Genomic DNA, 24,418 nt, shown 5'->3' on the forward strand with positions numbered 1-24,418 from the left:
GGGAATGTCCCCATAATCTAAAGCTGAGGAGTCACTAAGAGGAAAATTCAGTTCCTGCTTTACAGTCTATATGGAAAACTGGCTGCTTGTTAGGCAGGTATTTCAACCTCACTGTCACCTCCTCCAAATGGTTTTACACTGGCTCCATAAGACAGAGGGAGAGGACTGAGCAGGAAGTCTACCCTCTGCTGCATTTACTCCTGTCCTCTGTGGCCCTGCTCCTCTTCCTCCACTTATTACCTTTCTAACCTGGCCTCAGTGAGTTTGCTGGACACATTTCCTGCAGAGCAGGGATAGTTTCTCTGCCTTTCTAAAAATGTTCTGGTCTTTGTTCTGGTCAATAAACAGAAGAACAGTGCTTATCCCATGATGTTTTGGGTTTTTTGTTTTGGTTTGGGGGGTTTTATTGTGCGTGTATTAGGAGGGAAACAAAGGAAGGAAATACTAAATTTGAATTAAAAGCATATATAAATTATGTTTCAGAAAGTACACCGGATACAAGTTAATACATTAAAGACAACAAAGGTCATAAGGGAAATGTTAAGAAGCCTGAATAGACAGGTGCTTCTGCTAAGGTTTTCCAATGTTTCTCACTGTAAGGGTTGGTTTCTAGTCATATAAAACTCTGCCATATTTTCTTTCTATTTGTGAGGTGCCACCTGATTTTATGGTGTAAAGTTCAGCCAGAACATCTGAGTGGTTCCTAAGATGCCAGGGAACAAATTCACCATGCTTTTCAAACATTGAAAGAATTTTTTGTTTGAGAAGCTCAAGTACTTCCTTTGTTCAAGGACTCAGACTTGACACTTAGAAGAATGATGGCTTTTGTGTCAAGAAAGGACCTTGAGAAAAATCTGCCTAAATCCCAGGCCACAGGTGCTCAGTAACTACTCAACCTTTCTGTCAAGAATGTCCTGCTTCATCCTGGGGCTGAGCAGGGGTTCCTCTGTGGTTGCAGGATGAGCTGCTCTAGAGTCAGGTGTGCTACCAGGGTTGAGAGCAGGAAGGCTGTGGTGTGGGATGTGAGTGCCACCTGTTGACCAGCAGGCAGTGCAGACAAGCTGCCGGACTCCACAAGCAGGACCACAGCTGAGGAAAGTGTCCACCCAAGGGAAGATATTGGGAGTTTGAGTGGGACATAGGGTACAGGGAAACTCAGGTGGAGTATGAAGGGACTGTGATAGTCAGAAAGGAGTGAGAAACAATGTCATTTGTCCTGACAGTCTAAAATTAAAAAGAAAAAAAAAAAAGACTTTTTGAACTGTTCTGGGGACAAGGAGTGACGAATGAGAGAGACAAATGTTGGTGGTGGAGACAAGTTTATTGGAGAGTGATACAGAGGCATGAGAAGATGTGAGCTCAGCTGATGAGTACAATGCCTCTGGACCAAGGCAGGGAAAAAGGCTTGACGAGCAGGACAGGCTGTGCCCATCAGAGCATGCCTCTGCTGAGACACAGAGCACAAGCCAAAATTCATTTCTCTCAAGCACGTGGTGGGGTAGGGGAAAATCAGTAGCAGGACAAAATGTTATAAATGTGGCTGAGGGAGACAGGGACAGCTGGCACTCACAGTTAAATCAGGAGCCAAAGGGAAAGTGAGTATGTGCTTGTTGCCAAAGCACCATTCATCCTGTGCCCTAGAAGAGAGGAGGGTATTGCAAGGTGTCTTGCAACTCCATATGCAGGTGCGTGTCTGGCAGTAAAGAGAGGTCAGTAGAGCAAGGGTACATTGGCAAACAGGCCTGTTTTCAATATTTACTTTTCTTGAATACATGACTTTGTTGTCTTTGTAATGTTCTCAACTTTGTTGTACACAATGTCTTAGTTTGGTTTGTTGCTTCCTGCCTATGACTTGCTGGAGCTGGATCCCAGACTCCAGAGCCAGGCCTTTGCAACAAGACACTGTCGTCAAGATAACAAATAATTTTCCCACCCTGATTGATTTGGAACAGGGCATTTAATTTTTTTTTCCAGCGGTCTATATTAATGGAGTGTTAACAGTCTAAGCCAGATGCTCAAGACTTTGCCACCAGGTCTCTTCTAGGCAGCAGTGGGGAATCCTGGCTTTTATGTCTGAGCTTGCTGATTCATGCAAGCAGACAACATATTTGATCCTTCTATTTGATCCAGTGGAAAAAGAAGGTTGGCTGAAGACATCTTTTGGGCTATCTTATGTGCTTTTCTTTGTTAATTCTTCCACTTAAGTAAGCCTTGTCTTTTTATTTTTTTAGGATAATGATATTAAGCTCTGCTCATTGTCAGGTGTTGAAGCAGGTGATTAACTGTGTGGAGCTGCTATGTAGATCATTTCTGGGATCCCAGCTGAGCCTGTATTTTCCTGTGCTCCTAGAGAGAAATCCTACTAATGCTCTTTCAGAGGCTTTAATTTTATTCATATTGCACTGAAACATCAGTAGTTTCTTGAAATATATACAGATGTTGCATTTAGGTACTCTGAGATTATGCTTCCTCTGTATGGAGAAATTTCAGGGCTCCTGGGAACTTCTACTGAGCATGGAAAATAGCTCTTTGCGAGCCTTAATACACTCCAAAATCCACACTGACTCCTGTGGGAGCAGCTGTAGCACCCTTTTGACTCCATGCATCCACATTAAGGCTGTGTACCCAAGGAATTTGTTTTGCTATCTGATTATTGTGGCACATGGTTGCTATTATAATTTTATTTTGCTCAGTCATTAAAGGCTAAAATTGTGAGAAATTGTGCCCCCTTAAATGGGGAACAGGAAGAGGCTAAAATCAGTCTGGATTTCTCTGCTCCTCTTGCCCTTTAAATAAAGAAAAAGAAGATGGGAAATGTTAGTAAATCATGGAAATTTACTGTAGTGGGAAGCATATTGCTAATATAAGGCCCTTTTTGTCTGCAGGGGTTGTCAGGCTCACAAGGCAAGTGCTCAGATGTTGTTTATCAGTGTTGTCCTAACCCAGAGGCAAGAGTTAAGTAATGTGCACTGAATGTGGGCAGTGAGGATCGTTTCTAATATTCTGCTGTGCTAAAAGGACTGCTTAGCTTCTTCTGAAAGAAAGTAAGGGTTCCTTTGCCTTTTTAATGATTATTCTTATTTCCCTCTAAATAGTATGTCTGTAAATTTGAGAGATACTGCATTTTGTAAAAGAGAGGAAATAAACTGTGAGTCATGTTTAAATTTGTAATTTTGAAGAGTAGCTTAAGATGACACATCTGGGTACCTGTGTTCTTCATCCTCTTAAGCATCCTCTTATCATTATGCTACTGACATAATCTTATAAAGCAAAGCTGGTGTTTCCATGATTCAGCAATCTTGAATAAAGAATCCTGACATTCTGTTGTGTTGATTTTTATTTTTTAAGATATTACCATAACAAATTGATGCACAATATTTCTAAATGTCACACAGTGCCACAGCAGGCCTTGCAATAAATTATCAGGATTAAAAATACAGCACATATACTGAAAAAGGACCAAATAGATGAGAAAACAATAAATCTGAGCCTGTCTGCCTTGTATTTGCCTGCTGTTTCCATTTTGATTGCGATTGGCTGGCAAGGGCTGCTGCTGGCATTGCACAATTGGCGTAGATGGGGAATTACAAAACAGGAGCATATCCCTTGGTCAGGGCTCGGTAGCACATGCAGCTGAGCACAGGCAAGAGAGAAAGGTCACCCGTACGCCAGGATTTGAGCGGAATCTCTCTCACAGATGTTTCCATTCCAGAGAAGCGGGTCTGAGCTCGTTGTTCTCATCTGTGATCTGAAGAGTTTAAATGCTGTAAGGCTTTTTTGTTTCAGTGAATGTGAAAATGCACCTAGGAAGAAGTTTACAACCTGGAGGCATATGAGAATTTCAGATGCGTGGAGCAGTATCATGGAATGATCAGAAGGATCTGTGTTTTTAAGGAGTTTTAAATATCAGAAGGATCTGTGTTTTTAAGGAGTTTTAAATATCAGTGAGGAGGAAGACAATTCAAACAGAAGGTTAAAAGCAGACGCAAAAGAAAAACAACTTTATTTTGATACTGAAATTATACTGACAACACCATGAAGAAGGGATTGTATCAGCACCAAACAGTGGAGAATCACTTGGTCTTATTTTCTTCTGAAATAATCCCTGTGCAAGAAATGTAAATACCATCTTTTGTGAAAAAGAAGAATTCTTTATTTGAACACATTTTGAAACTCTGTGAAATGCATATGGGACTGCTGCATCTTTGCAATGGTGTGTAGTGTATCTTTATTTTTTATTTAAGATATTTATATGAAGAAGATTCTGCACAAAAAGGTCAAGCTACTTTGTTGTTTTGGGTTTTTTTAGCTATTTTATAACTGCTTTTTTGTGTGAGGGAACCAGAAGTTAACATTTGTATTTTTAACTAAACTTGCCTGTTTTCTTCCTTCCTCCTCCAAACTTAGTTTACGAGATGCTGGAATTGGATTTATTCTTGTCATAGATCGCAGACAGGACAAATGGACCTCCGTGAAAGCTTCCATACTGCGGATAGCAGTGAGTACTGTTTTAAATTAACTCCTTAGAAATATTTTTCTGTGTTGAATCTTCCTCTTACAAGTGGAAAAAACATAATTTTTGTTTTCTTCAACAATATCTCAGCTACTAAATGACACAGAAGGTATCCAGTAGGTCTTTTGTGTCCCAGCTGTCTTTTTGTATCCCAGCTGACAGAGCATCATGTGTCTATGATGTGCTTTTAATGCAGTCTGCAGCTCAAGACATCTTCCCAAGTATGCACCTGGAGAGAGTGTGTGTGTGAATGTGAATGTAGGAGCACACAGCTCTCCCAGGTGGGAACTAATATTTGCATGGTCACCCCATGCATCCCATAGAGTTTGGGTCCACTTTTGACTATTCAAGTGAGCTTCTGTTTTACGAAGAGATGAGGGAGAGGGTCCTGGTTGAGTCTAGCACTTGTGAAAGGAATAGACATGGAAAAACTGTTCTTGTGATGTTTGATTTAAAACAAAGGTTACTTGTAAACAAGAAAATCTTATGTGCCTTCTATGGTCAATCAACAGTACGTGCTCAGCTTACAGTCTCCCAGTCTCCCTTTCAATTAATATTTCTAATATCGGAAAAAGAAGCTTAGAGGCTTGCCTTTTTTTTTTTGCAGAAGTAGGGAAAGACAGATTCATGTTTATCACGTGCTTATTCTACTGTTGGTTTACTTGTTTTTTAGTCTTTTGTTGGTTTACTTGTTTTTTAGTTTTTTGTTGGTTGGTTGCCTTTTTTTTCTTCCTTGCTATCCTTGCTTGAATTGTTAGTGTCAATAGTCTTTACAGTAAGGTCTGAAAAACACAGCTGTAAGTATCTTTTATTTTTTAATGGCTGAAAATTTTTGACTCTGTAAGATAAAAGTCAAATAAAAACAGTAAATGTCATTTTTATGTAGCCTGATTATGGCTAAAGAAGTTTTTGTTTATTATAAGTTAAAATGTATTTCTTTAATGGTAGTACATTACTCCCACTATATGATGTTTTGTGAATGAATATAAAATGATATAATATTCCCACAATACAACTTTTTACACAATAGTTATGTTAGAAATGTTAAAACATTGAAAATAGATTGAAGTATCAGCAAAATTTGCTTTTGCAGCTCATCTTGAAATTTTGAGATGCAGCATTGAGCAGATTCCAGTAGTGAAAACTGAGAGCAGCATAATTTAGGATGATTGAAGAAAAAGGACTCTATCTATGGAGGTTTTGAATCTCTTTCAAAAGTCAGTGCTGTAGTTTCTGTTCAAGGACAGATAAGTGTTGCACAGATGATGGTCCTTTTATTTGCATAATTGGGGTTGTAAGGGTTAGGGAGCAACAACAGACAAGTTGCTTATAGCCATGATGATAACATTTATGGTAATGTTCCTCCAGTGTGTGTTATTTTGCTTTGAAGCACAGTAAACAGAACTGAGCAACTATTCCCCATTATAAGGGATCTGCTACTGTCATGATGCTGTTGGTGCCTAAGGGATTTGCCCAGAGAAGGGTATTAAGTGCAGGAGCACTGCACAGTTGCAGTACTGCTCGTGATGAGTTATTTTGCTTTTTTCATCTTTTTGCATTCTTCTGTGAGCTTGTTTTAAAAAAGAAATCATGCTTCTTAGCTGAAGTCTAATCTGTTAAAGGCATGATTTTTTATATTTGCTTTTCTTGTTGAACAGCAACAGTATAGACTTTGAATTGTACCAATGTATATTTATAGCAGTCCTCCTGTTGGGCTTCAGCAAGTCACATCAGCCCTGAACACTTGATAATTTTGTGTTCCTGTTCCAAAAGAAGATGTAGTGAAAAATTGTTTCTGTTGTCCATAATATCTTTGTTATAGTATTTGATGAAAATGAAATCTAATGCATTTCAGCTGTCTGTTGTTTAGCAAAAAAATAAAGCCAAATATACAAGATACGTATATTGCGCCAAGTTAGAGAGTTCCTATTGATGGACAAAGATTTCTTTCAAATGGCACAGGGGTAACTGGAAACTTCAACCTGTTTGGTTTTCCAACAGTCAGAGTTGTCTTTTGGTGGTTATGAAGCATCTGAGTGTTTCTTGGGCTATTGATGTCTGAAAGCCTGATAGCTCTGGCAGTTTTGGTCATAGAATCACAGAATGGTTTGGATTGGAAGGGACCTTAAAGATCATCTAGTTCCAACTCCCCTGACATGGGCAGGGACACCTTTCAGTAGACCAGGTGGCTCAAACCCCATCCAAGCCTGGCCTTGAACACTTCCAGGGATAGGAAATTCCCAGCGTCTCTGAGTAACATGTTCTAGGGCCTCACCACCCCCGCAGTAAAAAATTTCTTCCTAATGTCCCATCTAAACCTACCTCCTTTCAACTTGAAGCCATTCCCCCTTGTCCTGTCACTCCCTGCCCTTGTAAAAAGCCCCTGTTCAATGCTTTTTTTTTTTTTCAATTGCTAAAGCCCATTACTGTGTGTGAGGATAGGAGTCTCGTGTTACTTGAGAGGAGAGTTTTGGCTGTCGGTTTATTTGTTGTCATTTCTGCAGTGTCCTTTCTGCCATCTTTCCTGATTTTTCTCTAATCGTCCTGAGGGAGTTGACCCTCTTGCCTTGTGAAATCAGAAATGTCATCATAGGATTCTGTGCCCATCACTAATACCCTGGCAACTGCAGGAAGTGTATTTGTAAGCACTGAGCAGCTGTTAAACAGAAATTCATACTAGCATGTATTTTTTGTTATTATTTCTTGTTATTTTCAAGACTTTTCACACGCAATGTTTGGTTGGTACTAGTGGATGTTGGAAGTATGTTTTGAAGCAAAACTAACCAAAAAAATTTTTGTTTCAGGCTGAAATTATTGTGGAAAATATTTCTGTATTACGAAAAATTTCTAAGTTTCATTTTTCCTTCTTTGTTGGGGATACTTTTCTTTTCCTGGGGCAGAAAGTGAGTAATGATGAGCTGAATCTGTATTTCATGCTGATACTTAAAGGTTGCTGTAGTCAAGACTCTGGAGATGAGGTTAACCTATTTTTGCAGACATAGTGGAAGGTCGGTGGCTGCACTGCCTGGCTAGGATGACTGCTGCTGCAGCACATGCAGTGCAGCGGGACTAAGAGCAAAGCCAGAGGCCTGGGCTGAAAGATGGCCCTACTTTTCCTGGGATGCAACAGAGATTGTGGCAAGAACATGCCCAGGCAGACAGACTTTGCTATTGCTTTATTCTACTTGATGAAGTTACAATGGACAGGTGGCCCAGGAGGTTGTCCTTAGCCAGCACAAGACTTGCAGACTCTGTGGCTTCAGAGATGCTGCAAGCAACATTATTCTTTTTATTTTTCACCTGATTTAGCTGAAGTGAAGTTATTAGCCTAGGAAGAATCTGGCCTACTGGGATAGTCAGGCTGAGAGGTGAAGTTCTGGTAGAGACTCCAAGAGCCAAGTTTCATGTTAAGTGTGAAGTCTTGATAGCAAATTGTCATGTTGTTAGAGAGACAGTGGAATTTGAAAGTTCTTACAAAAAAAATACTGAAGTTAGTAGTTGCAAATTCTTCACTCGTATTACCTTGTTGTTTGAGAATACAAAATTGTGGGATATGCCCAGCCCTTGCCCTGGAGGGATCTCTGCTGAGACAAGAGATTTTGCAATCGCCCAGCAGGACTCCCTGAAAAGGCAGCCACTTCTTGGGTCATGGCGAGGAAAAGTGGACCCACAATCCTTTGAGAGACACTATGCAGATCCTTCTGTAACCCACTGGTCTGTCCCAGACTCTCTGTAACCCATTGGTCCCCCACTGATCCCCTGTATCCCTATAAAAGGAAGCCCCCTGGCTCTGTGGGGGGAGAGCTCATCCCTGGCTTTCCCCTTCGCCGGAGGGGACCAACAATAAAGCCACCTCTGTGCGGAACCAGCCACACGGGCCTTCTCGTCTCTCTCTGGTCTGGTTTGGCCTGGGGGTGCCCTGCAGAGCTGAGCTGAAATCACGAGCTGAGAATCACTAAAGAGCTGATAGCCTCTGCAAGGGCCCCTCTGCCAGCAGCTGAGAGGAAGACACTGGGCCTCGGGAAGGCGATCCCTTTTGGGACCATCTCTCCGGACCAGTCACCTCCTCCTGGGTCAGAGCCACTGACCCCACCACCAGCTGTAATACAAAATTTTTTCAACTTTTTGCCCTGTCAGCTTGTCTCGGTTTTGAAAGACAGGTGTCTGCTAAGGAAGGCAGAAGCCTCCCTTGAAGTGGCAGATATAACCCCTTTCCCTCTGAGTTATTATAATTTTGAAATCAAGGGCTTTTAGGCAAAGATGTGGAAAATAGGAATAACAGTTCTTTACTATGATATATCTATATGTGTATAACCAGTCAAACAAACAACAGTAACTCTGGCAGTAACAGCAAACAATCCCAAACCCAGTGCCAGCCCTCTCGGCTGTCAGGCCCTTTCCCCTCGGGTGCAGTTCCGCTCGCAGCCGGCAGGGGCGCTGGCGGCTCCCGGTGAGCAGGGCAGGTGCGATGGTTCCCCCGCGGCTGCAGGGGGCGCTCCGGAGCGAGCTCGGGGATCACGCGGCAATGGCGCCCTGGGATCCCGGGAAGGGATGGGACAAAGAAACTTCACAAAGCCCTGGGCAGCCGATCCCGGACTCTCGGAAACAGCAGGCTGGAACGGCAGGCTGGAGAGGCAGGCACAAACACAAATCCCGGGTGGCAGATGAGATGTATCCAAAAGGGGAACCCCCCGGGGCTCCAGGCAGGCAGGGTGAGCACAGCTACAACGCAGCGAAGGCTCGAAGCAGCAGCGGGGCAGGGCGGCCACAGCCCCAGCCTCCAGCAGGGCAGGGAAAGCAGGTTTGGGATCCCGGCGTTGTTTCCAGCAGAAAGAAAAACGGCCGAAAACAGGAACCAGCAGCTTTCTCTGCAGCTTCTCTCTCCGGGCGCTGAGAGCGAACTGAACTCACACCCAGAGAAAACAAAAGCCTGGCCAGGCCCTTTTGTCTTCTCTTAAGTACAGCCATTTGTCCCCTAGCAACGTGCATATGGGAAAAAATTCCTTTAACAGGAAAAAAACTAGGACTAAACTAAAAACCCCAACACAGCTGCAGTGATTCTTCTAAATTTGTATTAGAATGTCCTGTTTTCAGTTAAACACAGTATTCAGAGTATACAGAGACATACAAGACCTTGCTGAACCTTTTAGTTCCTGGGGCTGGGCAGTTGGGTAGTCTCATGGATAAGTGTGCAAGGAGGAGCAGTCATGGTAAAGCATCTCTGTATTGTCCCAGCTGAAGTTGGGTGAATGACAAATGCCAGAGAAATTGATTCTCTTGTCCTTTCCATGTAGTCAAAAATTACTCTTTTTTTGCCCCTCTTTTTTTCTCTTTTCTCTCCTAATGTTATCATACCCAATCAAGCAATATTCAACCCACAGTTATAGGGGCAAGGCTTCTTACTGATCAATGTGTTCTGTGATTTCACACTGCTCTCTTCATAGTTCCAGTATATTTTCTTTAAAAAATGAAGTCTATGTCATTACATTGTATTAATCTCTTTTCCTGTCATCAGTGTCTTCCTCCATCTTGAGGGAAAGGTTGTAGTGTGAACTCACTCTTTTAGACAAACAAAAAACTGCACTCAACATCATTAAACGTTTCACCATAGCCATCCATCAACCTTATATTGAAGGTCCAGAGGAAATAAACTTCCTTGGTGTGTAGGGAATAACGTACCTGTGAGCCAGGGCTCTTGAGTCAGCAGTTGGGATGGAGGTTGCTTGGAGGTGGTAGTGAGGTATTTTTATCCAGTTACAAAACTTTGCAGCCCTTTCTAAATGAGACAAGAGTTGGGTTTTATTCAGCCTCCTAGAGAAGAAGTTTGCTTTGTGGTTTGCCACCGCTAACTAAGGATGCATTGCATGCAGATTTCATGCCTTCTGTTTTGGACTGCATTGTCCAGAGCACTGCTTTTCTTAGCTGTTCATAAATCAAAATGCAGTCTTCACTGTAACAGAGGCTTAGCCCATTAATTACTTTGAAGGTTAGGGTCAAGACCACTGGCTGGCAGGAAGAAACCAGAAGCCGATGGAGACACCAGAGTGCTTACGTTGGACTCAATGATCTTGGAGGTCTTTTCCAACCTAATTGATTCTTTGATTGTGTAATACCAGCCTAAACCTTGCAGAAGTCAGGCAGTCCCATTTTTGTGCCACCTGGAATATTATTGGCTTGGCATCCAAGGTGAGAAACACTGAATTGCAATAATCCAACTTTGAGTTCTTTGGCCTTGTTTGTAGAGATGTTAAGTTTCTTAGTGAGTTCTTGATGTAGAAAAGATACGTTTCATAAGTGGTGCCCCATGAAAGGCACTATTTTATATTTATATGGAATAGGTATTTCCCATTAGCCCAGTTTCTAGTTAGCTCTTTGCATCATGTCCTGAAAACTATGACACTTAACACTTTGTATGACTTAAGTTTGAAAATGCTGCTCTTCTTTCAGCCCTGGTCATGATTCTCATTTTGCTTGGATTCAAGACAAGAACTTAGCAGTATGATGAAGCTGGAACAGTATTTGTATTAATTTTGTGGCTGTTTTTATGAATGAGTACAGTAAATGATAAATGAGTAAGTTTATTTTGAGATCAGTATGGTTTTGTCTGATTTCTTTGGATGTTTTGAGACTACTACACATGCAGGCACTTTTGCAGTTATCCTTGTGTAGTTAGCCATTTTCCTTTACATTACATATTTTTTTAATATGTAAAAATAGAGAAGTGAGTCACTTAAGCTCAGAAAGCGGGATCATAATGTCACAAGCATTAAACACAGCTCTAATGCAAAACAGTTCTATGTTTTTAAAACTAGATTTCAAGCTGCTCTTTTTAGGAATTGATTTAATTCAAGACTCTTTTGTGACAAAAATTCTGTGTAAGGCACTTCTTCATTCTAGCTGCAAATAAACAGTCTTAAAGAAAAATAGGTAAGCAAGTATTTACTAGCCCCTTTATATACAGAAATATTTTAGAAAGAAGTGCTCTGTGGCTTATGGCATACTAGTAAGTGCAGAACGGAAGACACCGCCACAGAGTTTGGTAACGTGGATATTTTGAAGCTGTTCATAAAATGAAAATTAGTGTTGTTCCAAATATTTTAAGACAAAACTACTAAAGCTGAGTCAAGTGTTAGCTCTTTGACAGCTCACGTGGTTACAATATTTCTGCAAGCTGGCTTCAGGGTCAGTAGTGGTGGTACACACAGCCTCTCTGTCAGTAAAACTCTGTGAAGAAAAGCGATACTTAGGATTATATGCAACTAATATATGGTCCAGAGGAGGCCATAAAGGTGATCAGAGGTATGGAGCATCTCTCCTGTGAGAACAGGCTGAGAGAAGTGAGGTTGTTCAGAAGAGAAGGCTCTGGGCCAGACCTCACTGCAGCCTTTTGGTACTTAAAGGGGGCTTATAAAATAGAGGGACAGTGACTTTACACAGTCAGATAGTGATAGGACAAGGGGGAGTTGTTTTAAACTGAATGAGGAGAGACTTACATTACATTTTAGGGAGAAATTCTTTACTGTAAGGGTAGCGAGGCACTGGAACAGGTTGCCCAGAGAAGTTGTGGATGCCTCAATCCTGGAAGTGTTCAAGGCGAGGCTGGATGAGGACCTGAGCAACCTGGTCTAGTGGAATGTGTTCCTGCCCCTGGTGGTGGGTTTGGAAACAAATGATATTTCAGATCCTTTCCAATCCAATCCATTCTGTGATTCTGTAATAATTTGATTTTACATTTTGCCCAGAACTCAACTGGGTTCAGGCTCTCTACATTTTCCCCTTTCCGGAAACCTGGGGCATGCAGTGCAAGGCTCCCCATCCCTGAGAAGGAGAGGCCTGAAAGCAGGCAGGTCAACCTGCTCCTGAGAAATTATTAACTGGTTTCCTGGAGAATTTAAGGTTGTTCCTTATTTTTTCCAGCCAGAAAAGATTCCTCCCCATGTTCTAGGTTCAAGGTACTTGAAGGGCAACAAAGATCTCGGTGTATTGGAAAGCTTTGATCCTGGAGCTGCGCTGTATACAAATTCCTGCTTTGGTCAGATTTCATTCGAAGCTGATAACAACATGCACATCTACATCTTTTTCTGTGTCTTTGACACTGACCTGACTGGATGAGAAAGTGAAAGAGATGAGCAGATAGAAGATTAGTCCCATGCCTGTCATGAAGTATCAAACCAAGGATTAATGGATATATGGGCTGGGGTCTCCTAATTTTTGTAGAGATGTGAAAAACATAAACCCTAGTCTCTTTTGCATTGGCATTAAATCTGATAAATTCAATATTTGAGACAAGATGTTGGGGGAACTGTTAATATTAATTAATCTAGTAAGGAAAGACACTTGGTGAAAAAAAATCCCCAGTTTTTGAGCTTACAAACCCTTCAACAAGTCTCAGTAAGGTTCATTGACTTCAGTGAAACAGTCCTTGAAGACACTTTATTTGATAGCACTGCTAAACATAACATGAGTATTTTTTGGTGCTTAGCATTTAGCAAAGCATTATTGAGAAGTCATTGTTTGTTGTCTGGTTAGCATACAATGGCTTCAAACAAATATGCTGCTGGACTGGAACAGAGAATTTTTGTTTTGTTCCAGTGTTCAGGGTGAAGTTGCCTGGTCAATGAAGTTCACAGGCATCTAGAGAGTATCTCTTACATCATAGTATTGTCTCTGCAAGGCACCAGGGCTTTAGCAAAAAAAGTTAGGAAAAATCGTAGTATTTTGGCAGTGCAGATACAACCCTTGATAAACTGTAATAGTTGGCACAAATCCAACATTGTTTACTGTAGCACTGCTTCCTGTTCTTGTTTCACAAAAATCAATTTGCAGATTTGACTCCTAGCCACAACAAGGGAAGGAGACATCGTTTTTAAAGACATGAGGTTTTCTTGAAGAAAAAAACCAAAACCAAATGGAGACAGTCTAGTGGAGACAAGTGTTGTAGTGCTAGGTTTAGTTTAGCAAGCTGCAGCTTTCCCTGGGAGCTCAGCGGGGCTTCTTAGGGCAGTGTGACCATTTTGCCCTCTCCTAGTCCATTTCAGACAGCTCCACTCTCTTTCTCCGGCAGCTCTCAGCTCTACAACACAGTGACAGCAAAGGAGGTGAGAGGGGTCCCTCCATAAGGGTTTCAGAGGACCTTTAATGGTTACATCTCGTCCCAGCAAGCCCCAGAAGCAGAGAGACCTCTTGATCCGGGCACAGGGGGATTTTATCAGGGACTCAGGGGTGGTACATGGGCGGAGTTGGGGTACAGGAACCGATAGGGAGAGCCCGAGGGAGGGGCCAGGGCTAGGGGCAGGGGAAAGCGGGGTGGGGGAACAATATGGGATAAGAAAAGCAGTGAGTAAACAGATCACCACAGACAAGTTGATACTGTAGACAAAGTCAAAGTAATCTAGAATTTGAGCTTTTATTCAGAGAGAAGAAAAATTTCTGTCAGGCCTTGAATGGAAATTCAAGTGATACAAGACTGTATTGACTTCAACAGCATCATTTTGGGTTGACACACTGAGATGGAAAATAATTGTAATGCCTATTCTCTGTTTTCATTGAATTGAACACCATACTTAATTTCATCATGCAATGAAACTCTATTTCATAAGAGCTAATACACAGTCCAGAAAAATTTACTATTAGATTGCATTTGGGTATGGCTGTTTACTTCAGAAATAGCCTAAATGTCACAAAATCACTGGTTGGGTTGGGAGGGACTTTGAAAGACCATCTGGCCCAACTTTCTGTGGGGAAAGGGAGCCTCAAAATTACCTAGCACCCTGTCCAGTGCATTTCCCAGCACTCCAAGTAAGGCTAAGTGAATTGCAAATATTCACGACCACAGACAGTATGTCAGGACAACATGTGGTGGGGTGGGTATCTCACAAGGAGGCACCTTGTTTTTTCAAAATGTGTTGTCTAAAAGATATTTCTTTTATCATTTTTATTCTGAAATATTTGCATTGCCACTGGATAAACTTCACGTTTTGGAAGTTAAAGGTAAAAAGTAACAGCTCAGTCAGACTGAACAGTGCTGTTACAGGCACAAAATAAATTGACATGTCTGTTGAATGAGAGAAGTAAATGTGGCTGACATTCTAAAAGGCTTATCCAGGAGATTTAATTAAAGAATTTTTTTGTCTGTTGTTGTAATATCTCTTAAATAAATTAGTGGTTTTGCTTTGTATGGTAATTCATAAAAAACAGTAAGAAAAGTGTATTTTCTTTGTCTTTTTAATACAGTCAGAAATTTTCTATGAAAAGTTTTTCCTCTGATACCAAAGGGTTAGTAACTTCACAATCTGTACTAGTTTTAATGAACACTGGACTTTTTTAGTGAACTTTACAACAAGGCTGAGGAGCTAGTGAGGCCAGTCAGAATTATCGGGATTCTGTTCCCAGCCCTCAGACTCCTTTGGGCTTGAACCACTGTACTTTCTAGAAAATTTGGACATCACTGAAGTGGAGGTAGATTGAGAATCTCAAGCCTTTAAGGTTCCTCAGTCAAATTGAAAACTTGGTTGTACACTGAATATCTGGGAAACCACAATGAATCTGTTAAGTTTTCCAGAAAAGTGTTAAACTACTTTTCACTTTGAGAGTTCTTCATTTCTAATGCTAAGTACCTGGAAACCTTGGAAACCTCAACATTATTATTAAATCACTCTTCAACCTTCCAGATACTAACAGTTCCACTAGGCTTGGAACAGAGCATAGCATAACAGCTCCTTCAGTCAGTGGGGCTTTTTTTGTTGGCTTGCTTTCTTCCCTCCAGTAGATCAGTTTGCTAGAAAAGTGAAATAATTTCCAACACTATAATGAAGAAACTTGCATACTTAATCATTATAATGATCATTTCTTTAGTGAATTTCACTGCCTCCCTACAGTGGAAATACTGAATAGAGGAGAATGTTTCCAGCAGTGGCTAAATGCCAAATATGCAAATCTCTGCCACAGCAGAGGTTGATTCTTAATAATTTAATGCTTTTTTTTTGTTTGTTTCTCCTCTCTTCTGTTTTCCCTCTATCTGTTGTAGAGCTGGGAAAGATCCATGAGATTGCTAGTTGGAAGTTGATGAGAAAAAACAGAACTGAGAATTTTTATGCTTGATTTTTATTTTTGTCAGCCAAATTAAAGCTTATTTCTAAGTTACTGCCTGAGAAATTCATCCTCTGTGGCAAAAAGTTGTGTAGGTAACTGGCAAGTTAGTATATGCACAAATTAGAAATTTGTTGTTAGGTTTTCGTACAATAATGGAGGTTTCTCTTGGCACCTTCTGTTAAAGAGAAGATGAAGTAACCATGAAAGTCTTGCTGATAAAAAAAGTATTAAGCCACTGCTGTTTGTTTATTAGCCTCCTTGGGTAGGTTGTAATCTTAGCTGAAGAGCAGTACAAGCCAGCTCTGAAAAAAAATTTATTCCAAGAGAATTGATTCCCTGTTCCCAAAGACAAGTAAATGTCTTTTGAATGAAGCTCCTTGTACTGGCCATGCAAGAATATGATTGGTCACCCCATTATGGGAGGCCTTTGATACAGTTAGTTTGTGGTTTATCAGGGTCTTATCGTTGTTCAAAAATATTTTCTGGATCTGAGACACAGAAAATAACAGGCTAAACTTGCTTTGCAGGCATCTTTCCCAGGAAACCTGCAATTAGTCCTCGTGCTGCGCCCAACGGGATTTTTTCATCGAGCTCTCTCAGACATTGCTTTCAGATTCAACAAAGATGAGCTTAAAATGAAAGTACCTGTAAGTAATGCTCTGTTTTCACTTTACGACCAGGAATTTGTAAAAGTACTTAAGGTAGCCAGTGAGGACCAAAGAAGCCCCAACAAAAAGCCATGCTTAGAGGCAGTTCTAGCAATTTTAGCTCCTTCATGATGGTTTATTCTTGAAAGAATATGTGAATTTTGAAGCAGATGCATTTCCCATGGACAAACGCTATGGTTTCTGTCATTTGAGCAAACATGCAATGGATGCTTGTTGTTAAATCGCCAGTAAACCCACAGATTGTCCTTTTGTTTGCAAATGTACAGCATTTCTATTTTAAAATAAAATTTGAAACTATATGAGCTGATGATATAAAAATTATTGGGCTTATCAGATGTAAATTTCAAGGGTGAAAGATGGTCTTTAAGGAAATTTTCCCCATCTGTCATTTATTTTGGGGAACTTGACAAATCCATGTAGACACTGTCGTTCTCTCCTGCAGACCCAGGATAACAAGGGAAAATGAGCAAGAAGTGGATGTTGCTTTTAGAAAATAGCCAAGTATGGTTTATCAAGATAAAAAAATCTGGCAGTGTTATGCTGTATAATCCATAAGCTTTTTTTTAATGTGCCTGGTGCCCATGCTCATATTCAGTCATTTACATTTACATCGTCTTCAACTGAAAGAACTGTAAAGTTTGTTTTCTATACCCACAGGAAACAGTTCCGTCTCTCACTTTTATATTAAAATGCATCTTCTTTGTCAGTGTTTGAAGGATGGGGCTTAGAATCCTTAAAAAAGGACTTGTCACCAGTGATCACGTTCCCTTTTTTCTGTCCTGCTGCAGATCATAATGCTGGGCTCAGTATCAGAACTGCAGGGTTACATTGATAAGACACAATTAACAGAAGATCTTGGTGGCACCCTGGATTACTGCCATAGCAGATGGCTGTCCCGTCGCACTGTAAGTCTTAGGTTTTGTTTTAACTTTTCAGCCTAATGAACCCTTCTGTTTTATACCCTGTCATTTATAAAACAGATTCCAAGTGATGCAAGTTGACTTGCTCAGTGTGAGAAGATGTTCCCAATGGTACTTAGTCATCTTAGAGAAATAATATGAGTAATAACTTGGGAGTGGTTTTCTGAACACTTGCAGCAAAGGAACTACAGTGTGTTATTGTGTGGAGGTTTATTGGTTTTGCTACAAGAATGAAAAAGCTCAAGTTGTAAAATAACTCCAGATTATAAAAATATGAAGAAGATACACCTGATACAAGCCTAAGAAAAATATACAATTAAGGAATTAATGGTGACGGTATCTGTTGCTTGCAAAATTATACTTTGGCCATTTTTCAATCTTATAATTCATCTGTTTGGGTTTGGTTTGAGAGTTATATTTTGTGTGCATGTGTTTGTTTGTACATATGTGTCTGATGAACACAAAACATCTTTAATGCTTTTTATTCCAAAAGGCTATAGAAGGTTTCGCCCAAAAGGTTAAGCAAACAGCTCAGATTCTTCAGTCCTTTGGGACTGAGCTGGCTGAAACAGAACTACCAAATGATGTGCAATCAACCAGCTCCCTTCTTGCAACACACACAGAAAAGAAGGACAAAATGAAGGTATGTAATTTCTGTGAAGATGCTGTCTTCTAGTTAAACTGTGTTTTAATTTATAGCTACCAATATAAATGAAAAATATGGACAATGCTAATGGACAGTAATAATGTGAACCATCAATATCTTATTGAACTCTATTTTTTTGGTGTTAAAAAGCCTTTTTGCATTGAAAAATTACATTTCTTGAAACTCAGTTTATGTATGTACAGATGCATAATGAATTGTATGCGAAACAGTAATTTCTTTGTAAGTAGTGGTGTGTTTAATTTCTAGTTTTGTTTGCAACAGGAAATTTGATTGTATTTGCATGCAAATTAAAATATATGGCCTTTGGAAGCATGAACAAATGTTCTTTCAAAGAGGCTTAAATGAAAGCTATTTGGCGGTTTCAGAACTGTGCATCTAAAATTTTTGAGATATTTGTAGCCTAAAGCAACACTAGAAGGCTGTCTACCATGAAAATTCAACTCAGTTACACTGGGATCTTAAGATGGTAAACATGGAAAAAGCTGACATTTATCATTTACTCTCTGTTGTCAGCCACTGCTTTTGATCAAACTGTGCTTGCTTGAATGCTATTGAAATCCTTCTTCTAATTCAGTGCCTTGTGAATTCTGCTTAAAAAAACAGCAACACACAACTACAGCATGTGGGGGGTTTGTTTTGTTTTTGTTTTGTTTTGTAGGAGGATATCAGGGTAGCAGTAGAACAGGGAGATGATATCCTTGGAAGTATTACAAAACCAGTTACTGAGAATCCTGAATACAAATTGAATCAAGATCAGCTAGACAATCAAACAACAGTAGAAAGGTGAGAGGTGTGAAATACTAAACATGCTGCTTTTCTGCTTTTTTGACCCCTCCCCAGCTCCGTTATCTAATTCCATATTTATGCTTTGCAAATAAGCAAATGTTGCAATGTGAACATTACAAAACATTTCATTCACAACTCCTCTGTTGTCAGATCTGTCCTGAACAAAGTAACCCCTAATGCCCACTGTGGGGTTACCTGGCTGTAGGGAAATGGGGTTGGAATTCTGATCTCACACATCACTGTTCTTTTCATTTTTGTCACATTTGGACTATATACTTGAGCATCTTTTCCCTATTTAAAGAATATCAATGCTTTGTTTAGAAACTGAAGTGCAATCCAAGGGAATTTTGCTGCTGTACAGAAGGCGGGAGGGGAAGACTGAAGTGAACTCTCCCTTTTTTTCAGTAGATATGTCCATTTCCATTAGGTCTCTGTGAAGTGGGAGGGTTTTTTTTCTTTTAAACCAGATAACTTATCAATGTTGTTAGTAGCCTTTAAAGGGCTGCTGGGGAGTACACCATTCTTGAAGTATCTATGCACCAATTTCCTATATGCTTTCTTTGGGCATATAAGTAATAGGTGTTGTTTTCCTTTGCTCCCTGCCTGCCACACACACGCCCCCCTCAAATTACTGCCAGGTTTGAAGACATTATATGACTGTAGCACAGATGTAAATTTTCACAAAGCTATGAAAGCATAGCTCATTTCCCCCAGGCAGTATTCTACATTCTTTTTATGTCTGTCATTCTGTGTTTCTGCTACACTCAGGCCGACTTTTCTTTCCAAATAACTGTCCTTTCCAATCCACAAAGCTTGGCAGAAGTCACTTTTTTTGGTCACTGTTGCTATCATCTATCCAAGGACGATCAGGGTGGGGGTTGGTAATTCACCCATAACATTCCTATTCGATACAATATCTGACGGAAGTTGGAACAAACTCTGTGTGTGTGTGTGTCACTGCCTTTTCTCTAGTTGGTTTTAACTTGTAAATTCTGAGTTCATTTCTGTACTGTTGGAGACAAAAGTGCATTAAAATTCTGATGTGTAGCCTTCCCTGGATGTAGCCTAAGTACAGCAAAGTGCACTGTATAAAGTCCATGGGATATCATACTGTCAAATGCAATAATAGAAGGTAAATTAAGAAGTGAAAGGTTTAAGTCATTTTCCAGAATTATAATCAAAGAAGGTTTTTTTTCATCACAGTACAGCTGTACACTGGCCTGTGATATTTAATTAATAACTCTCTTTGGAAGAGAAGGAACAATGGCCTTCAGGTTTATAGTGAGCTTTGCTCCAAAGAATGAAATGTAAGGGCAACTGGCTGGTCACAGCAGTACTAATTTTTACCTTAATTTTTCCTTATATCCTAATGCTTGGGTTCCTCTGAGTCTTAACTGACACACATTTATGTATTTTATTTATGTATGTTAATCCCAGATCCCATGTCCCCAGGCCAAAGCTGAGAGGGTGCTTAAAATAAGCATTTGCCCATTTTTCAGAACTTAATGTTTGTGTTGGGTTTTAGTTTTTTACATCAGTGTTATTGTAGGAAATGATACTGTGCAATACAAAAAATGTTTCCTGTACCCAGTTTATTTGTTCTGGAAAATACTGCTTTGGGGAGGCTTTTTGTTTACTGTGGAAGATTGCATTGTCCCTTGAAGGTTGCACCCATCATTCTTAGAGTATTTTTTTAATGTGTTTTGTTTCGATTTTTTAAGGCTACTGGCTCAATTACATGAAACAGAGACTGCCTTTGATGAGTTTTGGATTAAGCACCAGCAAAAACTAGAGCAGTGTCTGCACCTTCGGAATTTTGAACAGAATTTCAGAGAGGTGAGAACTTCTTGGTGGCAGTCAATATTTGGTAATATAGAAATGATTCAGAAGAAAATACTTCCTGCTCTTGTTTTTACAGTTCTTGTGTGTACTTGAAAGCTTTCTCCAACCTTTTTCTTGTACCTGTCCTTACTTGACATACTGCTATCTTTACTAGTTTGAATTCTTGCCTATGGAGACATAACATCTTTTTCTTCTACAGTCTTAGGATATTTTGTTTCCATGCACCCAGCAGTGTATAAGCATTCAAAAGCTCATTTGAAACCTGTTCTGTACCACAGAAACAAAAAATACTGCTGCAACATTTTCATCTTGCCAATAGGTCCTTTTATGGAACCAAGTCTCAACTGAACCTTCTGGCTGAAATTTTATGAAAACTGTCTCCAGCACTGTGGGTGGGAAGTTGCAACCACAGTGTCAGAAGCTGGGTGGAGGCTGAACTACAATTTTTGTGGCCAGTTTCTGATCTCATGTTGTGTAACTCATGTGCTTGGTGGCACCTACAGACCCTTTATCCTGGTGTAGCTGATATTGGAGCACAGCCCCTGTATCTCCATGAGAGCAACACTCAGAAACCCTCTTGCAAGCATTTGTCTGTCTCTAAACCAATTGCTAGGGTGGGGACCTCTCTCTCATGGTTTGCTGTTAACATTAATGTGGCTTTGTGTCATTGTCTGCTGGTAAAAGCAAGATCATAAATGTTTCCTTAGCATTCGTTTTCCTGCATCTTTTTCAGTACCAGGAAACAAGATTACTTCACTGCCTTTTCTTTGTATTTGTTTTCATTTCGAATTGGGGGGAAAGGTAGGCTAACAAAAAAAGATGTTTTATCTCTGTGCCCCAGTAACCACATAATGCGAGTCACCTGACTGCAAACAGTGGCTATCAGCTATTTAACTGTGGTCTCCAGGGAGGTGGAGATCTCTTCCTTCATACATAGCTGTGTCTCATTTCAGGTCAAAGCAGCTTTGGATATTGTGTCTGAGAGACTGTCTGCTTTCACAGATGTGGGAAACAGCCGTTCACATGTGGAGCATATTTTGAAAGATCTTGCCAACTTTGAAGAAAAATCATATGTAAGAACTCTGCAAGCCTCCTTAATTGCTACTATGACAATGCATATGCAGAGGGGAGTGGGATTTGGTTGTTGAGTGCGTCAGCTGAAGCTGACAGCAAGGCAGAATCAGTGTCCCAGGTAATGTACAGAAGGAATCTGGAATAAAGCCTTTAGCCATTGGAGCAGAGTAATTCGCAGACATTCCTCAATAAAGAGCAGAGTGACCAGTCACAAAGTTGATTGCTTCATGTAGGAATTCCATGAAGTGTTTACATAGCCAAGTTTTGCATTTACTGATCAAGGGGCCACTTCTATTCCTATTAAAGCCACATTTTTCAGTAAATCGTAGAAATAAGAAAGCTGCATATTGAATGTACAGTAAAGATGGCCAACAGAAACATACACTGAACAATGTAGAAAGGGAACCTTTTTCTGATCTGTGCTTCACAGTGAAACAAGTTGCTCTTTACCTGAGGTCATTGCTCCTAAGGGTGAGATAGGTATTTTTTAATTTGAGTTCAGATTGTTGCTGTACCCCAAATTGCATACATACACACATAGACACTGCTGAATAAGGCATGGAAAGACAACAATGGTTCCTTCACAAGGAGGCCTGTGATTAAATTCACTATTGTTTCTGAAGTACTCTGGTACATGAAAGTTCTTGGGCATCTGGAAAGACAGGAAATCACTTTGATTTATTAAGCAGGGCAGCTATTAACTAAAGATGTATTCTTTATCAATATGTGTATTTCACTGTGTAAAAACAATTTTAAAATTTTTTCATTGATCTTGATCCAAGGAAAGATGTACTTAAATCAGTGCTTGTTTTTTAGGAAACTGTAGCAAAAGCCAGAATGTTAGCCTCAGAGCGTGATGCTTTTATTCAAAGCAATCATTATGCTGTGGACTCCATTATTCCAAAATGCAGTGAACTTCATCATCTCTGTGATGCCTTCACCACTGAGACAGAACGGAGAAGAAATCTTCTTAACAAATCTCTGGAACTGCATGACTTACTAGAGAAGGTAAATTTAGTATGCAACAGTTGTTTCCCAAAACCTCAGTCAAACAATTGTCATAATGGTAGGTAATGTTATCTCCGTGTGCTGGAAGTTTTCTCTTTAAATAGCTGAATACATGACGAGGTTGAGGTGTCTTAGATTCTTAGTATATGATGCTGACATTGGTGCATTCTGAGCCTGTTCTTTTTTGTTTCTAGTCTATGAAGTGGTGTGATGAAGGAATTTACCTGCTGGCTTCCCAGCCGGTAGATAAGTGTCAGTCTCAGGATGGTGCAGAATCAGCATTACAGGAGATAGAGAAATTCCTGGAGACTGGTGCTGGCAATAAAATCAAGGAGTTGAATAAAATTTACAGAGAGTATGCACAGATCCTCAATGAAGACCTAAAGGTACCAGAAGATGTTTATGTATCTGTGTGTCCATTTGTTCATTTTAGAATTGCTCTCTTGTACTGCCATTTATAAAGCTACATAATCAGTACTAGGAGTTATACCTGTGAACTGGAAAGCCAACACATTTCCGTGCCTGAGTCTCATCATATCTTTGGATAAGCATCAAGGGCTTCAGAGACTTTTCATAACTACTTAAATTTTTCAGACAGTAAAATTGCTTTTTGAAAAAAATTCTCCTGAGTATTTATCTTTTTTTTTAATGTAGCAGAAATGTGCAAATTTTTTTTTAATATTTTCGTTTTCTTCTTGGTTGATCTCTTCATGTAACAGAACCTTTAGACACTCAAAAAAAATTTTTTTTTAATTGAAACTTGAATGCCAGATTTCTCTATAGTAAGCACACAAAATATTTTTGAAGTGATGTTCCTGTTTTTAAGTGTACTAAATCACAGTAAATTACACCTTGCTAAGAGTGAAGAGTTAGTGTAATATTTCTGTATGTGGTATAGAAGTAATTGCAATTTTAAATCTATATGCTGTAGATGTCAAGGTAGCTTGTTGATAGGTCTCTGACAAGAATTTAAAAATTATAATCAAATGTTTAAATTATTTTCTTTTAATTTAAGTTGGTTTTTATTTCCATGGCAATGGTAGGAGCATGTGCAAAAAGTTTTCCAGAAGCAAGAAAGTATGGAAGAAATGTTTCAAAAGCGGCAAGTAAGTCTTAAGAAACTGGCAGCTAAGCAGACACGTCCTGTCCAGCCAGTTGCTCCACGACCTGAAGCATTTGTAAAATCCCCTTGTACCTCTCCAGGTAAGTATCAGTATTAGCCTTTAATTTTTTGTGCTATGCTGAGAAACTTAAAGAAACTTCCAGCCGTAATTTGTGATTGCATGAGTATGTGTGTTAGATCTGATCCAGTTCTAACTTCTGTTTGATTCTGGTTTACATGTTTAGGTCTTCAAAGAGAAAATACGTCCAACTCAGAAAGCAGCGCGCTTCGGAGGGTAAACTACAGAAAAGGAAAGGTATTTTTTTTTACTTTGCATTTTTCACGCATGCACTACTTGAAAAAGTCATAGTACAACAGAATATTCAGGAACTCTCAATAAGAAAGAGGGAATTCCACTGAAAAAGTGATGGTGTTCTACCAGTTGAAGTAACGCTGGTGAAACAGTTATGTGGTTTAAATAGGGGCTGCTTTGTTGCTGGGCTGGTTATGAGGGAAGGTAAAGAATATAGCTGCCAACATTAGGAAAAATGTTAGGGGCAGCAACATATTAAGTCTATGAACAGGAAACATTTTTTTTATTTGCCTGTAGTAAGTGGCTACTCTTAAAACCATTGACAGTGGAGAAGTAGTTGTCAATGGCTCCAAGACAGCTTCAGCTGACCTAGTGGATTGCCATTCCCAAGTGGGGATGGTATTCCTGCCCTGCATCCGGCAAGGGAAGTATCC

The 24,418-nt window shown here is 39.9% G+C and overlaps 1 protein-coding gene across 10 annotated transcripts in view; it reads left to right on the top strand.

Annotated features, from left to right (window-relative positions):
• Window positions 1-24,418, top strand: part of MCF2L (MCF.2 cell line derived transforming sequence like) — a 157,821-nt gene that overhangs the window by 113,742 nt on the left and 19,661 nt on the right. For 9 of the 10 annotated variants that reach the window (XR_011148329.1, XM_069004363.1, XM_069004295.1 and 6 more), the window contains 11 exons: window positions 4,408-4,498; window positions 16,132-16,251; window positions 17,061-17,177; window positions 17,686-17,835; window positions 18,518-18,642; window positions 20,367-20,481; window positions 21,441-21,560; window positions 22,378-22,569; window positions 22,764-22,955; window positions 23,613-23,772; window positions 23,917-23,987. Coding sequence is in view for 9 of the 10 variants with exons in the window: in XM_069004363.1 (XP_068860464.1) it covers window positions 4,408-4,498; window positions 16,132-16,251; window positions 17,061-17,177; window positions 17,686-17,835; window positions 18,518-18,642; window positions 20,367-20,481; window positions 21,441-21,560; window positions 22,378-22,569; window positions 22,764-22,955; window positions 23,613-23,772; window positions 23,917-23,987 (1,453 nt within the window). In the remaining variant the exon portion in view is untranslated. Of the gene's footprint in view, window positions 1-1,998; window positions 2,205-4,407; window positions 4,499-16,131; window positions 16,252-17,060; window positions 17,178-17,685; window positions 17,836-18,517; window positions 18,643-20,366; window positions 20,482-21,440; window positions 21,561-22,377; window positions 22,570-22,763; window positions 22,956-23,612; window positions 23,773-23,916; window positions 23,988-24,418 lie in introns of those variants that run through there. The other variant, XM_069004354.1, reaches the window with a different exon arrangement.

This window comes from Aphelocoma coerulescens, chromosome 1 (genome assembly GCF_041296385.1).
Source record: "Aphelocoma coerulescens isolate FSJ_1873_10779 chromosome 1, UR_Acoe_1.0, whole genome shotgun sequence".
NCBI classification, from domain to species: Eukaryota; Metazoa; Chordata; class Aves; order Passeriformes; family Corvidae; genus Aphelocoma; species Aphelocoma coerulescens.